General features: G+C 27.0%; 2 protein-coding genes and 1 long non-coding RNA gene across 10 annotated transcripts; 1 reads left to right on the forward strand and 2 right to left on the reverse strand.

Moving 5' to 3' along the window:
* Positions 1-289: 289 nt before the first annotated feature.
* On the reverse strand, positions 290-10528 carry LOC124949184 (maternal protein tudor-like). 5 transcript variants are annotated; one of them, XM_047493865.1, is made up of 11 exons: positions 10343-10528; positions 9331-9951; positions 8241-9230; positions 7753-8166; positions 7547-7618; positions 5541-7074; positions 5040-5454; positions 4783-4916; positions 4522-4658; positions 1143-4451; positions 290-1061 (listed from the first exon to the last, which is right to left on the reverse strand). In XM_047493865.1, the coding sequence occupies exons 1-10, from the start codon at positions 10345-10347 to the stop codon at positions 1163-1165; spliced, it is 7611 nt and encodes a 2536-aa protein (XP_047349821.1). In that variant the 5' UTR covers positions 10348-10528; the 3' UTR covers positions 290-1061; positions 1143-1162. The 5 variants fall into 5 exon arrangements, with proteins under 5 accessions (XP_047349821.1, XP_047349819.1, XP_047349817.1 ...); XM_047493863.1 differs by having other exon boundaries at positions 4783-4943; XM_047493861.1 differs by having other exon boundaries at positions 4783-4964.
* A 547-nt stretch (positions 10529-11075) lies between these two features.
* On the forward strand, positions 11076-14663 carry LOC124949245 (E3 ubiquitin-protein ligase RNF146). 2 transcript variants are annotated; one of them, XM_047494007.1, is made up of 5 exons: positions 11076-11283; positions 11398-11649; positions 11999-12055; positions 12698-12985; positions 13052-14663. In XM_047494007.1, the coding sequence occupies exons 1-5, from the start codon at positions 11199-11201 to the stop codon at positions 13333-13335; spliced, it is 966 nt and encodes a 321-aa protein (XP_047349963.1). In that variant the 5' UTR covers positions 11076-11198; the 3' UTR covers positions 13336-14663. The 2 variants fall into 2 exon arrangements, with proteins under 2 accessions (XP_047349963.1, XP_047349964.1); XM_047494008.1 differs by lacking the exon at positions 11999-12055.
* LOC124949246 lies at positions 13754-18916 on the reverse strand. Of its 3 annotated transcripts, XR_007101006.1 has the most exons (6): positions 18544-18916; positions 18176-18463; positions 16187-16241; positions 14882-15036; positions 14551-14658; positions 13754-14426 (listed from the first exon to the last, which is right to left on the reverse strand). It is a non-coding gene; the product is annotated as an uncharacterized LOC124949246 (long non-coding RNA). The 3 variants fall into 3 exon arrangements; XR_007101004.1 differs by lacking the exon at positions 16187-16241 and having other exon boundaries at positions 13756-14426; XR_007101005.1 differs by lacking the exons at positions 14882-15036; positions 16187-16241 and having other exon boundaries at positions 13756-14426.
* Positions 18917-23272: the final 4356 nt, after the last annotated feature.

Consider the following 23272-nt stretch of genomic DNA (forward strand, 5'->3'; position numbering starts at 1 on the left):
AACAATGTATTTAAAATATATCTAACAGATCATAAAAAGTAGAAATATCTCTTTTATCAATTAGTTTTGCTTTATCACTTCATTAATACTGATATATATTTTTAGTTGTTTGTTCTTTTTTCGATATCATTTTGTAGCAAAATTAAAAAATGAGTAATATATATGTATATAATATATTTGATAACATAATTTCAAACTTGTACAAAAAGTCGAAGAAGTATTTGTAATGGTTATAAAATTGAAAAATTCTTGGAAGTAAATGTATATAAATAATTCTTTTTAATATCAATTGAAATAATAAATAACAAAGTTATAATTTTTATTCGAACTTACAAATTTGTCGTGTGTCAATATTGAAAAAGAATAATTCATAAATATTTAAGCATTACATGTCTCATAATATGTCATATATCATAAATATGAAAATTATATACTGTGGATAGAAAATGTTTTTATAATAAACATGCACAATCTTAGTACTGATTTAATGAGTTAAACTGAATTAATCTTTGGTGAAATATTTGTTTAAATGGTGGCACATGAAAGTTTTTATTAAATAATTACAAAGAAAAATATTGAACTTTGTTTAAAATGAGTAATAAACTTAAACAGTGAAATAAACATATCTTAATAGTTATGTATGTGTAGTATGTATATATGCATACACCACATATATATCACTATAAAAAAAAACAATAAACAAAAATTTTAACCAAAACAAAAGCAAAAATAAACATCATAAATTAATTTTTATATCATTTTAATGCCTTCTTGGATCTGTTATAACTTCATACTTGACTTTGTTAATTCTGTTATAATGATACCATATGCATGGGAATGTCATCTTCTATGGCCATGGTAAGTACTTCCCTTTTCTTACTACTTTTATGAATTTACCATATGAACTTTTTTTCTCAAAGATATTGTCCCTCATCACATTAAGCAATTCATTTTCTCATCATAGTTCTTCATGATAAATTTGTTTTGTTTGTGTTTTCTTTTCATAAGTTTACATGCATTTACAAAATCAGTCTTACATATAAGTAATTGTTTTGGTGATTCTGTAATATTTTTATTTTCAAGTTAGCTCTATCATTATTACTATTAATACACTGTAAATTTTTTACACTGTAAATACTTACTGTTGCTTTCCAATAGAAGTTTATACACTTGTCTCTTCTGTATCTTTTTTTAAAATATTTTCAATTGCCATACATGTTTCTGATTTTTCTGTATCAGACACGTCCAATGAACAAGTAATTTTTTCCTGCCTTACAGAATTTTTACTAACGCTAACATTTGATAAGGATGTATTGGGTGCACATGTTATTTTTTGTTTGTCTAAAGATTTTTCAATGACTTCAGTATTTTCAATTACTTTGAGGTCAGTTTCTTTTGAAACTAACATATTGAGGGAACATTTTGTTTCTTCTTTGTCTGGAGATTTTTCATTGGTTTTGATATTTTCAACTACTTTGAGGTCAGTTTCATCTGAGAATATATTGGGAGAACACCTCATTTCTTCTTTGTTTGTTGCTTTTTTATTGGTTTTAGTGTTTTCAACTATTTTGAGGTCAGATTTTTCTGAAGTTGATATATCTAAAGAACACTTAGTTCGTTGCTGTTCAGATAATTTTTCATTAATATCATTAGTATCGACAACTGTAAGATGAATTGATCCTTCCACATCTTTATTGTCTTTCTTTTCATTATCTCCATTATTTATAATTAGATCATAATTAATGTCAAAGTTATTATTTACTTTTGATATTTCTTGTGTTATCAAATTTTCTGTACTAGACTGTATAGTATTTTCAATATCTTCTATATTAACAGAGTCCTCATTTTCACTATCTCTGTGAGTATCTTCGATCATATTCTTTATTATTTCATCAATAGTAAGTTCAGTTACATTAGTAATAGAATCTGTTTCCTCTATTGATGCAGTAATAGATTCATGAATATGTTCTTGTTCTAGTAATTCTACTGAACTCTTTTCGTTAACAGAAGATATAATAATATTGGTTGTTTTTTGTGTTAACTCATTCAATTTTTCAGGATTTTCTTTCGTATTTTTTAGTTTATTATACAACTCTATATTGCTATTAGTTATCTGTTCCGCTACTGTACATTCTTCTGATTTAGTGTTAATATTTTTGCACAAAGGTAAAAGAATTTCTGTAATATCTTTTCCATTTATGCTTAATTTGACATGCATAGGATCTTCATTGTCAAGAATTTCGAATTGAAACATTGTTGCTCCATCAGCAGCAAGATCTTTAAAAGTTTTACAAGCTTCTTCAGACCAAGATAAAATATAATGTGGTATTTGTAGAGCACATCTTTTGGATAATGTAGGAATATTTACAATATCTTCAGGTAGTATTCTTAATTCTGTATTAATGGCAGTATTGCCATAGTCTATATATAAAACATTCACTCCACTTCCATTCTGCGATAATATTTTTGCTCTATACCATTGTTCATCGTCTGGATATTTAGCTGCACAAATAGTTCCATTCTCTAAATTAGTTAATGGAAGAAAGCTGGGTGCAGCTTGTAGACGATCCGACATTACTTCTAATTCAGCAATACTGGCCTCTGCTTGTATCCAAAATTCAGCTGGTGTATTAACATGACTTACTACAACATTTGGTGAATTTTCTTCTCCAAGAGGTGGTAATCTTTCTTCTATATTCGTTATTCGCTGTTCACAAAAAATAGCTAATAAATCTGTTATATTTTTCTCATTTAAAGTGAGTCTTACTAATGATGTTTCTTGTTCCTTCAAAACATCCAAAAGAAATATTGTAGCGCCATCAGCTGCTAATTTTGTAAATTCTTGACATGCTTTGTTAGACCACTCAGTTACACCGTCAGGAAGAGCCAAGCAGCATCTTCGAGATAAAGGTGCTATTTTTACTAAGTCCTCTGGAATAGCACGAATTTCAGTAGATATAGCTGAATTTCCGTAGTCAATGTATATAACTTTTGTTTCACCATTATTGTGAGATATTACACGTGCTCTATACCATTGTTCATCTTCTGGAAATTTAGCAACGCACAATAAATTTTCTTTTATCTCATCTACTTTAGGGAACATATCTGCAACCATAAATCTATCAGACATTACTTCTAAGTCAGCAATGGATTTCTCTTCTTGAACCCAAAATTCACTTGGTGAATTAATATGACTCACAAATGCAGAATGTGGATCTAATTCTAACTCTACTATTTCATCTATCAGATCTTGCTCTGCATATATTCTTACAGCATGGTGTTCTTCAACTAATATTTCACTGATACTTTTATCATTTACGAATAGTTCAACTCGTTTTGGTATACTGTCAGCAATTATTAAAGCTTCTAAAGAATCAGCTGTCATTACTAAATTACTAAAACGATCACAAGTCGCTTCACTCCAATCTTCAGAATCTACAGGAATAATATCTAATCTAGATTTGGTTGCATATCTTTTCATTGATTTTAAGTTATCTGTCAATGTTCGAATATTTCCTGATTTGTTATCGATTACATCTGTATTTCCATAATCAATGAATCGTACTGTTGTAATATCTTCATCGGCATCAAGAACTTCTGCTCTATACCACATATTATCAATAGAATAAACTGCTACACAAAGAGAATTTTCTTCTAAGATGCCATCTATTAATGGACACGTAGAAATATCAGCTTGTAATTCTAGATATTTTTGTCTAAGAAATTCAGCCTCATTTGTTAATTGAATCCAAAACTGACTTGGAGAATCAATGTGAGAGACACAGACATTATATTTTTTACCAGCTATTAACTGATCATTTTTTGACTCATTTTCAGCTGAAAGTTTTACTAAATTCATTGAACGGAATTTATCGCTAATCTTTTCTTCGTTATCAAATAATTCAACTATCCACTTCTTGTTTACATTAGAAAAATTTGCAGTAAGGTTTCTATTAAATAATTGATCTTGTAATATATTTATCTGTTCAGATAATGTACCATTTAGAGTAACTGTCAATGAAGCATTAATTGCTAATTGATATGGTACAAAAAATTGTGGATCCAATTCCATCAGCGATTCGATACTAACTTCTTGTGTGTTTCCATAATCAATAAAATTGACATAAACACTCTTGTCAGTGAATTTAATGACCTTCGCTCTATTCCAATAACCATCTACACTTTTTACAGCACATAACATATCTATCTCTGGTTTCAATGTTTTTCCACAGTTAGCGTAATGTTTTTCCAATGCTTGACTTAAGTGTATATCTTTTTCATAATCTACACTACGTTGTAGCCAAATACTTCCTGAATGATCTATATATAATACTATTATTTTATAAGTTTGATTTAAAATAGGCGTTGGACAAATTGGATATATTTTTTCATCTGTATCTTTTTGGCTTTTTATATTATTACCCATCAAATCATATAATTTAACGATAAGTCTACAATGAAAAAGGATTTATATTAGTTTATTTATAATTATTTATAACTTTAAGCTATCATTTTAATTACCTGTTATTATTGACTTCTTCTACATACATAATCAATTCCTTATTCTCAATCATTTCTTTCCAATTTTTATTCATTTCAAAAGATGATGCATTAAGAAGACAGCATTCTATTGGTTGATTCTGTTTATCAGTTAACATCTATATTGATAAATATAGTAACAATGAAAAATTATTTATACACATATATAAAAAAGTAATTAAAAAATTTTATCTCTAATTTATATTATATTATTTTATATAATTACATAATGAGATATAATACCTTGAAATTTTTGTTAATTATATGTTTATCATTGCTATTCTCCATAATTGAAGAAAGTTCAATATGAAATTTGCTTGCACTTTCCACATTACAAACTTTTACTTTTAATATTTGTCCATTTAAAAGATTGGTATCTATTTTTTGTATATCAAGAGGTTTATCTAATTCATTAGTTGAATTTTCTATTAATAAAGGTATTTTTTAATTTTAAAGGTATCCATATAATCTAATATGAACTTTAATATAAATAAACTTACCATCAGTAGGCATGATAGTATTTGCTACAGCATAAGATGCTAAATTTTTATTTACTAATATATTAGCAACATCTTGTCCACAATTATTCAATGAAACAATATACTTGTCATTTTCTATATTATGAAATAAACATCCATATTTATCAGCATTAAAACAATTATCAATTGCTTGTGTATTAACTTCAGACCATTTTGAACCTATGAAAGGTTTAATATTTTGCAAAGAACAATGGTATGCTTGCTTCGGTAGCTGCATTAATTTCCTTTCAACTTGGTAAATATCACTTTTATTTACCAAAGCACGATTTCCAAAATCAATATATTGCACAATGTATTCATCATTTTTACTTTCAATAATTTCAGCACGATATAATGCTTTATCTTCAGAAAATATAGCTATTACAGCTGCACCTATCTGTTCATAAATAAAATATTTTATTATTATATTATTATACCTGATTACATTATGTAAAAGATATAGTAAATAAAAGATATTAATACCTGCAATGTATATGTAACAGGCTTTCTACTAACATACATTCTTTGTATTTCATTCATCATGTTTCTGAATTCAACCTCTTTATCAAGTATTTGACAATAAAAATTATTAGGATTTATAAACCATGTAATGATTATATCTTTGTGAGATCCAAGTTCAAACTGTTCCATTACCCACTTTGAATTAGGTGGTATATAATCATATTCGCTAGTTTGTTCTACTATGTCCATTTGCTTTATTTGATTTAATGCTATCTCCCTAACTTTCATTAGATCAGTACCGTCAAAAAAAATTTCATTTATGTATATAAATTCTGGCACACCATCAACAATTTCACGTAGCATAACTTCGTAAATATTATTTTCTTTTGTTAAAAATTCTATTTCTAAAACTTTTCCATCAGTTATCTTTGAAAAGTTTTCAATAGTATCTAAATCCCATATTTGATTTTTTGCTGCAAATAATTTGCAATGAATTGTCTGTATTGGTAGTTTCAAAAATTGTTCTTGGATTGTTTTGATTTTGTCTAAATGAACTATTTCTATATTTCCATAATCTATAAATTGTACAATTACTTGTTGTTTTTCTACAGATTTAATAACAGCTCTATACCATTTAAGATCTTCACTGTATTGAGCAATACAATATTTTTCAGGCTTTATATCCGATTGTTTTAAGGGATCTCCACCATTTTCATACGACAATGCAATATTTTCCATAAGAGTATTTAATTCTAGATAATCAGGACTCAACTGAATATAAAAATCAGTTGGGCTACTTATGAAAACTGTCATACATGTTTTAATAGCTCCAAGTACAACATTTAATGAAGGTATTTCAATATTCTTTGAACTTAATTTTGATAGTTGAAGTTTTTTATCGTTTTGCATACTATTATTTGTTGTTCCTAAATTCTTTGACATATCCCTAGATTCGGAAGAACTCTCTTTGTTAGATATGACATTATTCTTATAATTCGCTCTATCTTTTGAATGATGCACTTTTTGATTATATTGACTATTTGTTTTTCCACTTTTGTTAACTTCTTTGTCATTATCATTGTCGTTCCATCTGCTATTGTGTAATCTTGCTGATATTCCTTCTGTATGAGGCCTTCCACGACTACGACGATTAGGACCACTACCTCTAATTCGTTTACCACTACTTCTAGATGATGTATCAGAATCTTTATCGCTCCAGTTTTTATCAAAACCACTACTGCGATTGAGTTTAGAATCATTGCCGAAAGATCTACCTCTGCAGCGAAAATCTCTTCCAACCTTGTAAAACGAATTTGAATCATTATAATTTCGTTTATTATACGGCTCATCCTTTATTGTTTTGTTATTTTTAAGTCCATCTTTACTAGATCGATCATTTCTTGATGTGTCATGGGAGGAATTCGATTTTTCATATCTATTATCTTGTTTTTCTTCATTTAAGTCATTTTTCCAAGGTTTTGATTTAGTATGTTCAATTGACATGTTTTTTGTAGGTTCTTCCTGATTTATTTTATTCCCTTTATTTGCATTATCACTAGAAATAAAAATTAATTCATATTTTTTGCATAATAAAAGTACATAGCAACAAACATAACTATGATTATAATAATACACAAAAAGCTGTTTAAATAAGAGCAGTAAATACAATAAAAAAATAAACTGAAAACATATAAACAATTTATATTTGTTTTTACTTTCACATGCATTCTTAATTAAAATAATAATTAAGAGTATATTAAGTGTAGTTAGAGATATTAATATTGAATAGCACTGATGTTCAAAGTATAATAGAAATTAAATAATTGTTAAAGAAAAAAAAGATCAGAAAAGAAAAAGAGAAAGGTTTATTTTAAGCAAAATTAAGTTTAGAAAATGTTATACAAGCGAAATATAAGCAAAGTATGTAGAAATGAAAAAAAATAATTTTCGTTTTTTGTTTTATTAAATTTGTAAAGAAGAAGAAAAGAAAAATTATATAGAAATATTTGTTTTGGTGTTTATTTTACCGTATTTCTTTTATATTCTTCGATTTATTTTTTACTTGAGTTTTTATATTTAATGGAATCTTTGTATAGTACCTAATATACATAACAAATTATATTGTAGTTAATTAGATATTGTAAATGTAATTTTAAAACTATAGACTATTAGAGAGAAAATTTGTCATTGTACAATTTAAAAGAAATATACTACCTTAAAAGAATAATATTACCTTTGCATTTTTTTAGGGACTTTTATAGAACTTTGATATTTACATTCATGGGAATTTGATTTAATACTTAAATTTTTCTCTGAAGGAAAAAGTCGATGTAATAAATTTTTTATATCATCTCTAATCTCAGGATCATATAAATCAACCAATAAACCACCAGGAAGTACGTCGATAACTGCCATGTATAGACATTTTTCCAAAATTAACATTTCAAATTGATTGTAACATTCTTCACCAGTTGGTAATGTGTCATAATCCCTTAATATACATTTTATTGCTTGTGCTGGTAGCTTTGTTACTAAATCATTATGAATTACACGCAAAGATTCTGCAGTTACAGTTACTTCATTGCCATAATCTACATATAAGATTCTTATTTTGTCTTCATCAACATTAAGAATTTTTGCACGGTACCTAAAAATGAATTATTAATTGTACATGTGTTTTATTATTAGTCATATTATAATATATTAATGTTTACAATTTACCATTGAGATTCGTAAAGAGCAGCACAAGGTGTTCCTACTGATATCTGATTTGGATGCAAAATAGGCGCAGTTTTAACATAATCAGCCAAATAAATCATTATGGATTCAAGAGATTTATCAGAATTATTGAGTTGAACAAAAAATTTTTTATAACTTTCTACAAAAGAAACATGTACAGTTCTTTCTGCACCTTTTGATAATTGTTGTGGTTCTTTATATACAACCATATTTGACACTATTACTGGAACTGCAAATGCTTGTCTAAGAATATCTTTTATATTTTTCTCATTGTCATACAAATCTCCATATTGTATAAGTGGTGGACCTTCTGGTGGACGGACATGTAACACAAGTGATCTTCCTGATACTATTTTTTTAAAATATTCTGTCATTTCTGGTGTAACATTTAGTTCCTTTACTCCACTTAATGTAAATCTGATTGAAAGTACTCTAGGATTGATATATTGTGGTGGTAATTGAAATATATCTGTATATGGTAATACTTCAGAATGACCAAAATCAACATAGTATAATTTACACTTATTTTCCATTACAGCCATTACTACTGCTCTGCATAAGACTTTATCTACTGTGTAACGACCTAAACATACTGATCCAGGTAATGGAGGTTCTTGTAAGGGTTCCGTTGGATGAGAATTGATATCTCTCATAAGTTTAGTCAATATTTCTGATGTACTTTGAACTTGAACAGAAAATTTTTGTGGTCCATCTTCAACGAAAGATACATATACATGATATTTAGAACCAACATCTAAAACTCTTGATTTAAATACTAATGCTTCCTGAACTGGTGTATGGGTTACAAGTTTTTGTGTTTGTACGTAAGGTGTAGAAACATTCTGCCATGTACCTTGACCTTGCATTGTATTAAAAGCAGGATTTGAATTAGATTGTGTGCTTATACGAGTTTCATTTATCATTCTTCTATCTTGCATGTGATATGGTGATATTTGTTGTATATGTCGTGATCTAAAAAACACATCAAATTTTTATTAAAATCATATAAAAAAAATAAAGTTGAATAAACAATTTGTATATTATTTTTATTATAACATTTTATAATTTTTACCTGAATAAATCTTGTATCGTAGCATCCATTGCCATATGTCTTTTTACTAAGAGTTCTCCAAAGTCTTCATTATTATAATATAGTTTAATAAAAGTGTGGTTTCTAACAGTAGAAAGACAACAAGCTTTGTATTCATTATATCGTAATATTTTTTTAATAGTTTCTATTGTTTTATTATCCCAAACATTATTAATAGGTATAACGTTTGCTAATGTAAATTCATATGCTACTGGTGGAAATGATTGTAGTGTTTCTGATCCAGGTATATTCCTCAATAAATATACTTCATGTTGTGGTAAGATTTCAATATTACCATAATCAATGAATTGTAATACCACCTTACCATCTGGACATATATTACATACTCTAGCACGATAGTAACCATCATTTTGAAATCTTGCACAACATAAAGCATTAATAGATAGTCCTTCTTGTAACTCTGGATATCCAGATCCTATCGCAAATTTTTCAAAAAGAGGTAAGATCATTCGTTCAACATAAGTTGCAGAATTTTTATCTATTTGACCCCATATCCTTAAAAACTGATGTTCTGCTTCCACATGTGTTACGAAAATAACAAATTCCGAATTTTTTTGTATTGTCGCCATTTTGAAGCTTTCTCTGTAATAATATTAAATTAAAAATATATCACTAATCAAACGTATTTTTAAATATATTTGTAAATGACATTACACTTTCAATTTATAAAAATTTATTGCAGTACCACATACCGTTAACAAAACTAGAAACACATTGTAAATATATATTTAATTACGGTTGTAATTTTCAAGAGAGAAAAGGCAGACTTTCTTGTAAATTATGGCTATTATTTGCAAATTCACTTAAGAAAAAAGTAAACAACTTTTTTAATATTAAATTATTTACTTTCGTAATTGTATGTCTTTTATGCGATTGGCTCGCTTTTTATATACTGATCTATTACCATTTGAAAGAGAAATATTACGTAGCAAAATATGTATAAGAGATTACGATAAATAGCAGATGTACAAACCTCATGAATGTCCTACTTTACATATCCTATTTTGTGTTTTCTCGTTCTTTATAATAGTTCCTTTATGTATAAGATACTATCTTAAATATTCTTATAACACTTCACCATAATATTCCATTATCTTGATTATTACGGTACTCAGTCTAATTTTTCCATCTAGACTTCTTTTGACATATTGATTATGCCGCCAACTTTAAATTACTTCTGCATAGTTTCACCACGCACAAATTACTATACATTCCTTTATCTGATAAATTCGATTAAATTTAATAAAAAAATATTAAAAATATATTTTTTCTAATAGTACCTTAATTTATATTTTTTTATCCATCAATAAAAATATATTTATTCTAATTCACTTTAATTGTAGTTCTTGCAAAAATCATACAAATATAGAATATATATATATAAGTTCATCGGAAGTAAAATAAAGTAGAAAAAAGATGACACTATATGATAGTAACTTCCTTTATTTACTATTTCCGTCTTTCTTATTGGTAATTATTGGACAATTATAAAAAAATAAATAAAAAACTGTATTATTAAAATTGATGTATTATAATACATGTTAATAATACTTCTTCTCTTTAAGGTTAAAGTAATATAATTATTCAATTTAATTGTGTGTTAATTAATTGAAAAAAATATGATCTTAAAGATTTGAAATCGGGATTTGATAATTTTTCATGGAAATACGTGTTATTGCTATGTAATTATTAGTCAATGTTTGTAGATGGCGGGATGGGAGAGTAAGGAAAATGAGGTTTAGTCGTGAGATACGTGTTGATGTTTACAAACTAAAAGTTTCATGGAATTGCATGTAGTATTAGGTAGGTTTTAGATTATAAATCTTGCGATGGCTCAAGCTAAACATAATCTGCCAGAAACATCTAATGGTACCTTGAAGGAAAAAGAAAAAGATAATAATGAAGATAAAGAAGGTACATAGATTTATATTACAATGATCATGAAGAATTCACAAATTAGAATATTAAGTGATAAATTCGTTGTTCATAGTAAATTAACAAAAAATTATAAAGTGCGATATTCAACAGGTTCTATTACGATACCAGAATGTGCAGTTTGTCTTCAACCTTGTATACATCCAGCTAGATTACCTTGCAATCATATATACTGCTATTTGTGTGTAAAGGGCGTTGCTAATCATAATAAAAGATGTCCTATGTGTCGTCAAGAAATGCCATCTGATTTTGTTGAAAGACCGCAATTAGTAGAAGTCGATGAAGTACAAAAGGAATTAGAACGACCCGAGGAAGAGTATCAATGGTTTTATGAAGGCAGAAATGGTAATATTTTTTTATAATATATTTGTATATATTAATCATTCTTATGTGTATATATGGGCGTAAGTATCTATTAAGATAAACGTACCTGTTCATAAAATAATATAAATAGCATAATCATTAATGAAATTAATTAGTTTAAGAAAATCCAATGAAGAAGATACAATATAAACATGAAAAGGGTACAATCATATTTCTTGTTTCGAAGAAAAAATAAGTACTGGTAGTTTTTATATATTTAAAAATTGAAAAAAATTTAGCTTAATTTTTATTTTGAGATTCAGGCATGCTCAGTTAAATTTTTGAAAATAGCACATGCACATAGAAAAGTTGATATTCTACCACTTCTTAGGTTGGTGGAAATATGATTCAAGGATCAACAAGGATTTGGAGACAGTGTATAAACTAGGTGATACTCAATGTGAAATGTTGATTTGTGGCATGCTTTATGTGATTGACTTTGAAAACAAATGTCAGTACAGAAAATATCAGCCACGTTATAAAAGAAATATCAAACGTGATAAAAAAAATGCACAGTGTAAAGGAATTTCAGGCGTACGATAGTTTATTTCTTAAAGTAAAGTACTTGTTTATGTTGCATATATAAGCACATATTGATAATATATATGGAATTTTAATATTGAATGGTTTGGATTAAAGTAGACATTTGTAAAAAAGAAAGGCAAAAATTAACAAAAATCATTAATAGTTCTATATGTAACCATAAACAAATTTTGTTTACCTCATATTTTTTATATGACCTATCTAATGAAATAGATATAAATTTAAAATTTGTATGCTTTATAAAATATAATTATCATTAATAATCATTTGTAATACACAAATTATGTGCTATTGACTTGACTTTATTAAATAAAAAATTCTATATTTTCTCTAAACTTATATTTATTTCCTAAGTTTCCCAATTAAAATGTGATTATATACAATAATTTATTGATAAATAGTTAACATGTATTAAGCATGACAACATTTTTATATCATTCTATTAAAAAGTACCACTAAGTTTTACCCATAAAATAAATTGTTACAGGATGGTGGCAATATGATCAACGTACAAGTCTTGAATTAGAAACTGCTTACAAACAAGGGAAGAGGACTTGTGAATTATTAATTGCAGGGTTTTTATATATTGCGGATTTCGGTTCTATGCATCAATTACGTAGGAATGATCCTTCCAGGAGAAGAAGAATTAAACGGGATTTGTATAATGTTCCAAAGAAAGGAGTTGCTGGTTTAAGATTGAATGCTCAAGAAGAAGAAATGATTAGAGAAATAAGAGGTGCGGAAAGGCCAGCAAGTCCTGAGAGCGATACTATAAGTACGTATTATTGAAAAAGTGTAAAAGCATAGAATTATAAAACTAAATATGTGTTTTATGATTTAGGTGGAGATGGTACAAGTACTCCTATACCTCCAAGTAATACGCCACAAACACCAGCTGGTGGAACTGCAAGTGGAGATGCTACACCACTAAATGATAGAATAGATCAAAGATCAGATTCTTTACATCAGGTTCTAGAACAAATGCGTTCATTAGTATTAAGAGAACATTTATCATTTAATAGTAATAATGACCTCGAAGAAACAGCAGAGGATGAATCAGTATCTGAACATTCTATACTTCCTTGTTTACCTACATCACATGAATTAGATGAAGGTCATTTGTAGAAAATAGAAATATGAATTTGATCTTCTTACTTATTTATAATATATCAAATTATCGAGAAATATAATGCAACCAAAGAAATATGTTATGGTTGAGAATCACAAATATAATATTAAGAAATAAATATTATTCTGTGATATGCTACAGTGCGCAGAGCGTTCTTTAATATCAGTTTGGGATTGATAAGAAAAATTTCTTAAAATTTGATTCAAGAAAATATTAAAATTATTGATTATATATAATATCGAGATATCGATCAGCACTTGTAAAACAGTATTGATGAAATCATCTAATGTAATATATAACTTAAGTGTTCCTAGTATTCTTTTAATTACATACAAATGAAATATAAAAAATAATTTTGGATTATATAATGAAATAAATTAGGTACTTAAAGTTTCTCTGGAAATAAAACATTTATTATATTTATTATTAAATATCATTCATTCCAGAAGAAATATTCAAATGTAATGAAATACTTGAAGTATTAAGATTACTTTCAAGTTTGATATAATATATTCTAAAATAAAGTGTTCATCTGTGCAACGAAAATTATAGTATGAATCTCATTTATTTTTACAGGAAATGTTATTGTATTTAATTATGTACATAGATTTATTGCGAGAAAATACATTATGATATTTTGCAGAACATAAATGTATATCTCAAATTTTATATTTTTAAACAATTTGATACCTTATATTTCTTATAAATAAAATATTAATTATTTTTTCGAATGTTTATATAATTTTTCTCAAATATATATTTAATATTTTATGTTTAAAAAATGAGATAAAACTGTTTTGATATTTGAAGTTAGTACCAACTTTGACCATAAAGGTATGTATATATCGAGAAAGATAAGATAGTTTGCAACCTTTCGTTCAAAGCATGTGCAACTTCAATGACATTTATGAGTAAAATATAGAAATAAAGGTGCAGTGTCCCAATGTGCCTATTGTATAAATGTATAAGCTGATGTAAGTTATACTTGTCTTGCATATAATTGGCTTAATGTAGAATATTAGTACTAGTAGCATTAATTCACACATTTTGATCTCTCATATTTATACTCTTTGATGGTAGCGTGCGTCTATTTATATATATATATATAAATGCATAAAGAATAATAAATATAATTTGTATATATAATAATATATGCATTTACTACAAAAAATAAAATTTTGTCGATTGTTTTGTCAACAAATAATACTTACTGAATATATTCTTATATATTATATAGTATTTCTATAAAAATCCAAATATGAATTCGTTTCATACTATTTATAAAATAGAATTTCCAGCGCCATTTTTTGGAATTTGCCCTGTAAAATTAGTTCCGATTTATATTATTACTATTATTACTATTACTATCATGATAATATACAATATAATAGTATAATATAATATAAAATATAATTATAAATATAATAATAATAATAAAGATACTTAAATATTATCTAAGTACATTCTACACGTTACTATTTGGATGGTCATAAGGATATTTTATTCGCGACTATTGTTGTGTATGAATGAAATATGTAGAACCTTTTATTTGGATATTTCTTTATTTTAGGAAAGTCTAGTACGTATTAGAAAAATAGGTATTTTCTAAGATTCTTTTGCTGGTCTTTGAATTTTCCAAGTCTTCAAAATAAAGTGAGTCCGCATATGGGCCGATAGCGACTTCCCCTTTGAAATTGCTTGGAAAATGATAAATTTTTATTACATTTATTTGTTTCAAAAATAGCAACGTCGGTATAAATAAATAATTAGTGAAACTAATTATTGAATTTTTTTCATATCGATTTCATAACAAAGTTTATACAAATTAACAGTTTTCCAGAATCAATAAGAATTAAAATAAAACCGATATAAGCAAAAACAGAATAAAAACAAACGGGACTATTACGAACTAGTGATACGATAAAGCAAAAAACAATAGAATAAGGGCGAAAACAAAAAAAAGCACTTTGGATGGTGGTTATGAGTCTGGATTATCAAAGAAACGATTTGTTGAGAATTCGTGCGAAAAATCATTTGAGATGACATAAGGAATGCACTTAAGTCTGTTCATTACTCCTGGTTTTTTAATGGATTACGCCATCAATGAAAATAGGCGTAATTCTTGACCGATTTTAATGAACAAGGTCTCATTTTAAAGACGAAAGTTTAATCTACGGCATCCTTTCGGCGGAGTTTTAAAAAACCTTTTTATTTGTGCATAAACTATTCTTAAAGAAGTACTTTTTTAACACGATTTTTTTCAAAGAAAATTATTAATGAGAATAGGTAAGTAATACTCATTAAATATAAAATTATTTATTATTATTTATATATTAAATTATTATTTAAATATTAAATAGTAAAATATTATTTACATATTTACTATTATTTAAATATTAAATTACTTTATTATTATTTACCTATTATTAACAAATCATCTCTAAGATTTACTTTCTTATTTAATATATTTGTTGATCATAGAAGAACATTTATAAATGAATACAACATATAATTTTATTTATATGTTATATTTTACTCTTATATTTGTCTACAACGGTAATATAATTCAGTTTTATATTTAACCGTCAGTTTGTATTCTGGTGTACAGCGTGCAGATATGTGTGATCGTAATTCGCGAAATTTACAACATAGTGAATGTATGTTTTTTTGCTGACAAGTTAAACGAACCGAAATATAAATGAAATTCCTTTTAAATACCCCTGTTAAGAGTTGTGTTATTGAATCACAATCAATTTTAAGAAAAATCGAAAATAAATACTTCAAAGATAGTTCAAGAAAATTAATCAAGTATCCTCGATCATAATTTACATTATAACTATTTACTACCTATGTTGTAGAGAGATAACTCGATCCAATAGACAAACCACATAATAACAGCAAGCTAAAATTAGAGAGAAATATAAACACAATTATAAATGAACCATTGAAAAATTCTGTTACTATTTCAAATAGATTCGCATTACTAGATTTTATTTAAAATTCTATGGAAGACATTGAAAAGCCAACAAGTCAACATCCATAAAAAATCCTTCTTCTTTACTAATCTTTTTCGGTGATGTTATTAATATATGAACAATAATAAATTTAGTAAAGTTAACGCAATCATTCATACATTTTAACTAAAACAAGAAAGATCCTTTTATATTGTTCTTCATAACATTCATCACTCAGCAAACTTAAAAGAACTAAAACTTGAATTTTTCTATCTAATAATAAAATAGTATACATCAACCGATTAATGAATTTCATAATCAACATTGAACCATTTCATAAACAAGAGAAATTGTCCAATGTACAAGATACCAAAGATATACCGGAGATCTCTCGGTATATAAAACGGGGACTCTATCGTTTTTGTGCACAGAAACATGTACACAAATTTTTACGAAATGCATTCTTTGAGAAGCAAGTCGTCTCTCAATCTCTTACGCTCAAATGGTCCATGAAAATAAAATCAAGGTGAAAGTATTTTATAATAGCTCTTTCAGGTCTCATATCCAACTCAAAAATCTCTACAAATTGGAAAAATTAATTGTAGACCAGACAGAACAAATTATTAATATGCTATCATTACTAACAATTGTCATATAAAAATTAACATCTAATATATCAAAATGAAATCCCTTTGCATAGCTCTTTAGAATACTTGCGGACTAGCACAAAAACAAGCTGGAAATTTTCTTAAATAATCAAGGAATAAACGTAATGCTCATTTCTGAAACGCATTTTACTATTATAAATTTTTTGAAAATAAATAAGTACAAAATATATCCCAGCGGCAAGATTCGTGGTAGCATTACAATTATTATCAAATCCAATATGAAACATTATGAATTTCCATCGTATAAAATGAACTAATTCAGAGTAGCGAATGCGGTGATAAAAGACCGGCATAGCCCAATCACTATATTAGCATTACACAGTCCATTCAGAATTAGTATCTCCAATAAGGATTTCGAGAACTTCTTAAAAAACTTGAATAATAAATTCTTTGTGGAAGGAAACTTTAATGCTTTAAAGTTTAATTGTATTCTTAATGAGGCAGCAGAATCATCACAATAGAAGGTAGTAATCTTTTGAAAAGTATGAACTCAAACAAATTGAATTATATCAATACAAATGAACCCATATACTGACAATACATGATACAAATAAATTGCCCAATCTTTTTATAAATAATAACATCTCTCCGAGATCCACTAAAGTCTTCTTTGAAACTCTCTTTAAATCAACTACCTGTTATTGCAACAATTAATTCAACGTTTATTAAAAACCGAGCAAATGTAACTATTTTCAGCAAATTTACAAATCGGTAGCACTTTTTGGAGCTTACAACGACTCAATCTTATAAATAAAATAATGCAGTTGTGGAATATTTGCATGACAACATAATAAATGCAGTCCGTTCTTTCATATTTAATCAGAAGTTCGTAAACAGATATAATTTCTTTGATTTCATAAGGAGGAAATATAGAAAAATATAAGTTCAGAAAAATATGGCAAAGCAATAAACACAACCTGAAGATAGAACAAGCAACGAGCAATTGACAAAAATTCTTCAAAACTTTAAAAACGATTGTTTTCAAAAGTATCTTGGAAATTTGCCCTCCAAAATTTATCTATTCTAAATATTCACTTTGGAAGACTTGCTCATCCACCATAAACAATTCCCTCTATTAGCTTCCCACAAGAAGAATATACATGGAATTATGTTAACCTTATTGTAAATAAGTTTAACTTTAGAAGAGCACCAAGATACGATATGATAAGTAATAAAACGATTAAGAAACATCCCAAAATAGGGATTGTACTTACCACATCTGTTCTCAAAATATTTCTTTCCAGAAGAAATATTATGCAAAATTTTGAAAATTGTTACTCTTTACTTTCATCCATAAATCAGAGAAACCAATTAATGAAGCAAATTTATATCGCTCAATTAATCTTTTGTCAAATATATTCAAATTCTTAGAGAAGATATTAATTAAAAGACATCCCTTTTTGGAAGATTCAAAAATAAGGTAAAATCATCAATTTGGTTTTCGGAAGCGACATTCAATAATAGAACGAACCTATAGAATAGTATATAAAATCATCCAAGATCTAGAACAGAAAAAATACTGACACATAACCTTTATATTACACAGGCAATCTTGCCTATCAGTGATTATAAGAAACATTACAATTCCAATAAATAATGTAGTCAAATACTTGAACATGATACTTGTTCTGTCTTAATGTAAGCAGCATATTAAACCAAAGTGTAAGCAACAGAAGTTAAAAATTCTACTGGCTTAGATGTTCGAATTTAAGCTTAGAAAGTAAAGTATTACTCTAGAAAGTTATACTAAAACCCATTTGGATGTCTGACCACCCTGAGCTCGAAAAATGGGCTTATATTTAAAAATCTATAAACTCAAAACTATCAAATAAACATTTTTTATTCTGGGCCACATGATAGTTTATAACTTAAACAATCCCTAATACAAAAATTATTAAAAAATATTTAAAAATGGCGGCGCTGCAGCTGATGCCGTGGAGGTCTCCGCCGGAACGCGTGTCACAAACTGAAAGATCTCTGTAATGGTGGATCTGAAAAAAAAATGATTTTTTCATTCATGAATATTGTGGCTCTAATGTTTTAAAATTTTTTTTCTTGAGAAAATGGCGGTGAGTAAACGAAATACTTTTTTTGCGCAAAAATTTGACAATAAAAAAATGAATATAAAAACTAATTAACATATCGCGAAAATCTTATGCTACTTTATAGATAATATATCTGAGAGTATCGTGTTCATATTTCAAGTCAATCAGTGCGGTACTTTCCGAGATCTAGTTACAGTTAAATCGAAATAAAATTTATAATCGTAATAAAATTTATGTAAAATATAACGTCTGCACTGATATAAGTATAAGTAAATATTAAAATATTTGTTTGCAAGACAAAATTCGCCGACAATAAACTACAAGGACATAGAAATATTATTAATGAGCCTAATTCACGATGTAAATCAAAATCTATTCGCAAAACAAAAAATATCGACATATTCATTAACAAAGCGATCTCATTACCACCATAGAAAATAAAGGGAACTGTCAAGGACATAGAAGAAAAGAAAAATCCAAATCAACGAAATCTAATTATTAATTAAAGAAAAATTCCTCCTTTTGGATCTTTATAGAATCTTATTGAATATAAAAATCCTTGTATTAAAACTAACCGGATTCATTCAACCGTTCGTTCATTTAAACAAAATCATTGTTATATCGTCGACTTCACTGTTTTGCTTAACAATCATTATTGTATTATTGACCCGCGCCTCTGTAAATTATTATTTCATTATAAATGAAATTTTCTATTTATTTTTTGCACATCTTTCACTGCTCTAACTATTTATGAATGATTTTGTATTTAAATTGTATAGTTGAAAATATATTCTGCTTTCGTAAGTGCAAAATATATTTGGTCTTTCTGACCATCTATCTTCTTCATCCTTACGTCGCATTAGAGAATATAAATTAAAAAAATATGACTATAAACGAAACAAATTCGGCTAAAAGGAAATTCTATGCCGTCGCGCCTTGAATTTATCTGACATAAAATCATCGTCTTATTCGGTTATTCCATTGTTAAAATCAATGACTTAACCGGTTGGGTTGTAACAAATAACTTAGGAACAAATAACTTCGGATTGCCAAGCATTTATAACTATTAATCAAGAAACTAGAATAAGTTATATCTCTGAGTTGTGACTTGCAATTAAGGGACTTCTCTTCCTATATGTTTACAAGAGTTTATGACATGAATTCTCATCGTTTCAATTTTTATCCGATTTTGGATCAATTTGGTAATAATTTCTTTCGAAAGATAAAGATTTTATACACGAGATTATCGTTTCTAATTTTTGAAGAATAATTTTTTTTTTAAATCATGTCTAGAAATAGGTAATTTTTAAAAATAATTTTCACGCAAGTTTCTTACAAAAGCCACTTTTGAAAATTAGAAATAATAATCTCGTATTAAAAATCTTTATCTTTTAAATGAGCTAAGGAATTAAAAACGGACAAAAATTGCGATCAGAAAATTTTGAACGTAAACCTTTACAACACGCTGCATAGATTTCATGCATGCGGTTTCAGACTCTAGCAACAGTCTTGTTATTATTATAAAATTAAAATATCATATGCGGTTTGATTAGTAAAATTGCGACATATATATGTTCATTGATATATCAGAAAAAAATGTGAATGTCAACGCCAATATGAACCTATGATATTTAAAATAATTTTTATAGATAGCGAATATTCGCAATTAGAAGAAATTCAGACTGCAAGAAACATGCCATGCTTAACAAGTAATACATTGGACAAATACCATGTTACCGTATCTAAACTTTTTTATGATAAGACAGATTTACGATAGATTAATGTTTAAAGTTGTAGAGAAAAAGGCGAGACTTGTTTAAACGGAAGAATTAACTACGATGGTATTCCTTATATCACTATTGTTGGAGATGGAACATGGGCCAAAAAGTCATATAAAAATTATTATAGTTTATTATCGGGCATTGCCACGATTGTCGATATATTGAAGTTCGAAACAAATATTGTTCTTTTTGCCATCAAGTGTACAAGTAGTTTTTCGTAATCATAAAGGTTTCAAAAATTTTTATGAATTGACGACGCTAAGGAAATCAGATGCAATAGTAGAAAGTTTCTGTTGTAGCATCGACATGCTCGGTCTAAAATATACTAAATTGATCGAGGATGGGGACAGCAGTATACATTAGAAGTTTATAAATGCATTGCCGTACATTTTGCAATCATTAGTTGAAGAAACAGAATGTCGCAATTATATATTGCGTAATTATAGTACCCATTTGTAAACTTTTTGTCTAAATAAAAATTCCGGCACCGTCAACAATGAAATATTTTGCCTCTTTTGTGGCAATTAAATATTGTAATTCAAAAAAATTAATTTCTATATAGCAACCTGAAGGAATTTTGAAAAAATATTCATAATGAGCCGAATCATATTTTTGACCATCATAAGAAGTGTAAAAATTGTAGTTATTATTGCAATGGTAAAGCAAAATCTGATGAGCGTAATCATTTGCATTGGGGATGCAAATCATTGATATTTTTCACAAAATCTAATCGGAAATGCATCATGTTACAACTAGTCTTTTTGCTTTATACGAACCGCATAAACCAAAAGAGTCAACTTTGCTTTATGCGGCTCGTATAAAATTCAATGTGGAAGTGCTGTTATCAGTATGAATGCTGATGGTGCATTATATCATGAAATTAGTGATAAATTATTAACTTTTTTCTATATTTGTTGTGTATGTTGATTCGTATTGTGATTGTGTATTTTTCCCTGTTGTAATTGTGTTATTGCGCGATTTTACTGAATCGAATATTTTCTTATAGTTTATGTATGTTATGTATGTAAAACATGTTCTTTGTTCCTTTGATGCTTGATTTATTTATAATGCTATCAATTATTACCTGTTTCTTATATTCCTGATGTTTTTCTTGCATCTTTTCTGTTCTTCTGTAAGTATAATATATTGTTGTTTATGAAATGTTGGTCGATTTTTCGTGTTATTATGAAATTTTATATAGTGTCAGTTATTGGTCTGTAATTGGCTAAATTCTGTATGTTTTTGTTTTTGAGTACATTATGTCTTCTGTTAGAAAATGTGGTGTACTATTTAAGTTTTCTATTATTTCGTTGATTTCTCTTGTGAGATGTTTGTATGTTTTTAAACCAAAAGTTTTGTATATAATTTTTTCCAGGTGACTTTCAACTGTGTTTGCTTTTTATTATCTTTGCTAACTTTTTTTCTTTTATGTATTCCTTAAACATATGTTTCTGTAATCATTTTCTTATGTGATCCTTCGTGCTTTGTTATTATGTTGTTCTAATTAAAAGAATTCTGTTATTTATTATTTTAAGCGTACTATTGTTTCTTATTCCAATTTTTTGTTATTTTTCCAATTTTCTGTAAGTTTTTCATTTCTTTTGAAGAAATTATTTATTTTCTTTCTTTTGTTTGATTTGTTATCTCTTCAAGCGGGCGAAGTATGCTGCTAATTTTAGTTCATATGTATCTAGTATTTGAGATACTACTTTCTTATTATTTTACATGATTTTATTTATGTGTTTAGTTACAAATTAATGTCTTAAAACATTTTTGCAAAATAATTTTTTTATATACTTTTACCTTATTTCCAAAATTACATTTAACATAACTACAGTATTGCAAATATTGTTATTGAGATTCTGAAATTTTGTAAAACACAGTAACACTGTAAGTAAGTATAACATACATCATGGAATTGTAATATATAATAAATATTGAATAACAGAATTGTAATTAATATTTTTTCCTTATTATAATAACTTGATATAAAGCACATAACCCAAATGCAACCAAGAGCACATAAGAACTAAGAATGTAGTTAAATGAAATTTTGAATAGACAACGATTAGAACAATTTTTAACAATAAAAGATGAAAAGTTCTCTTGAGTCGCTTACACAGCTTTCAAAGTCAATGAAATGGTAATATCTGGAATTTTTTAGTGATAAAGAATAAATAAACAACAAATACGTTGAAGAAATACATACTTTTGAAGAAATCAATATTTTTAACGAAAATAAATATAATCAATCGTAATCAATATCTTTGAAGAAAAAATTTTTTGTATATTATAATAACATATTTTCAATAATAAGGTAAGCTAGTAACAAGTAAATAGTAACAATAAAAAGTTAACTAAATCTAAGTGAATAACATAATTTAGTGAATTTATCTTTAACGAACATTTTGTTCTGAAATAATTAATAATAATAATAAATAATAAAAGAATTTTGTTACAGCAAAATTACATATTTTCTGAATTT

Source organism: Vespa velutina, chromosome 5 (assembly GCF_912470025.1).
Source record: "Vespa velutina chromosome 5, iVesVel2.1, whole genome shotgun sequence".
NCBI classification, from domain to species: Eukaryota; Metazoa; Arthropoda; class Insecta; order Hymenoptera; family Vespidae; genus Vespa; species Vespa velutina.

Excerpts from the sequence above, each read along its gene's own strand:
- LOC124949184 (XM_047493861.1), bottom strand. Across the intron at positions 7,075-7,546 it reads AAGAATATAAAAGAAATACG|TGATAATGCAAATAAAGGGA; the intron begins GTAAAATAAACA and ends TTTTATTTCTAG. Across the intron at positions 4,659-4,782 it reads TAATTAACAAAAATTTCAAG|ATGTTAACTGATAAACAGAA; the intron begins GTATTATATCTC and ends TTATCAATATAG.
- LOC124949245 (XM_047494007.1), top strand. The coding sequence starts at position 11,199 with ATGGCTCAAGCTAAACATAATCTGCCAGAAACATCTAATGGTACCTTG. Across the intron at positions 11,284-11,397 it reads TAATAATGAAGATAAAGAAG|GTTCTATTACGATACCAGAA; the intron begins GTACATAGATTT and ends GATATTCAACAG. Across the intron at positions 12,986-13,051 it reads TCCTGAGAGCGATACTATAA|GTGGAGATGGTACAAGTACT; the intron begins GTACGTATTATT and ends TTTATGATTTAG.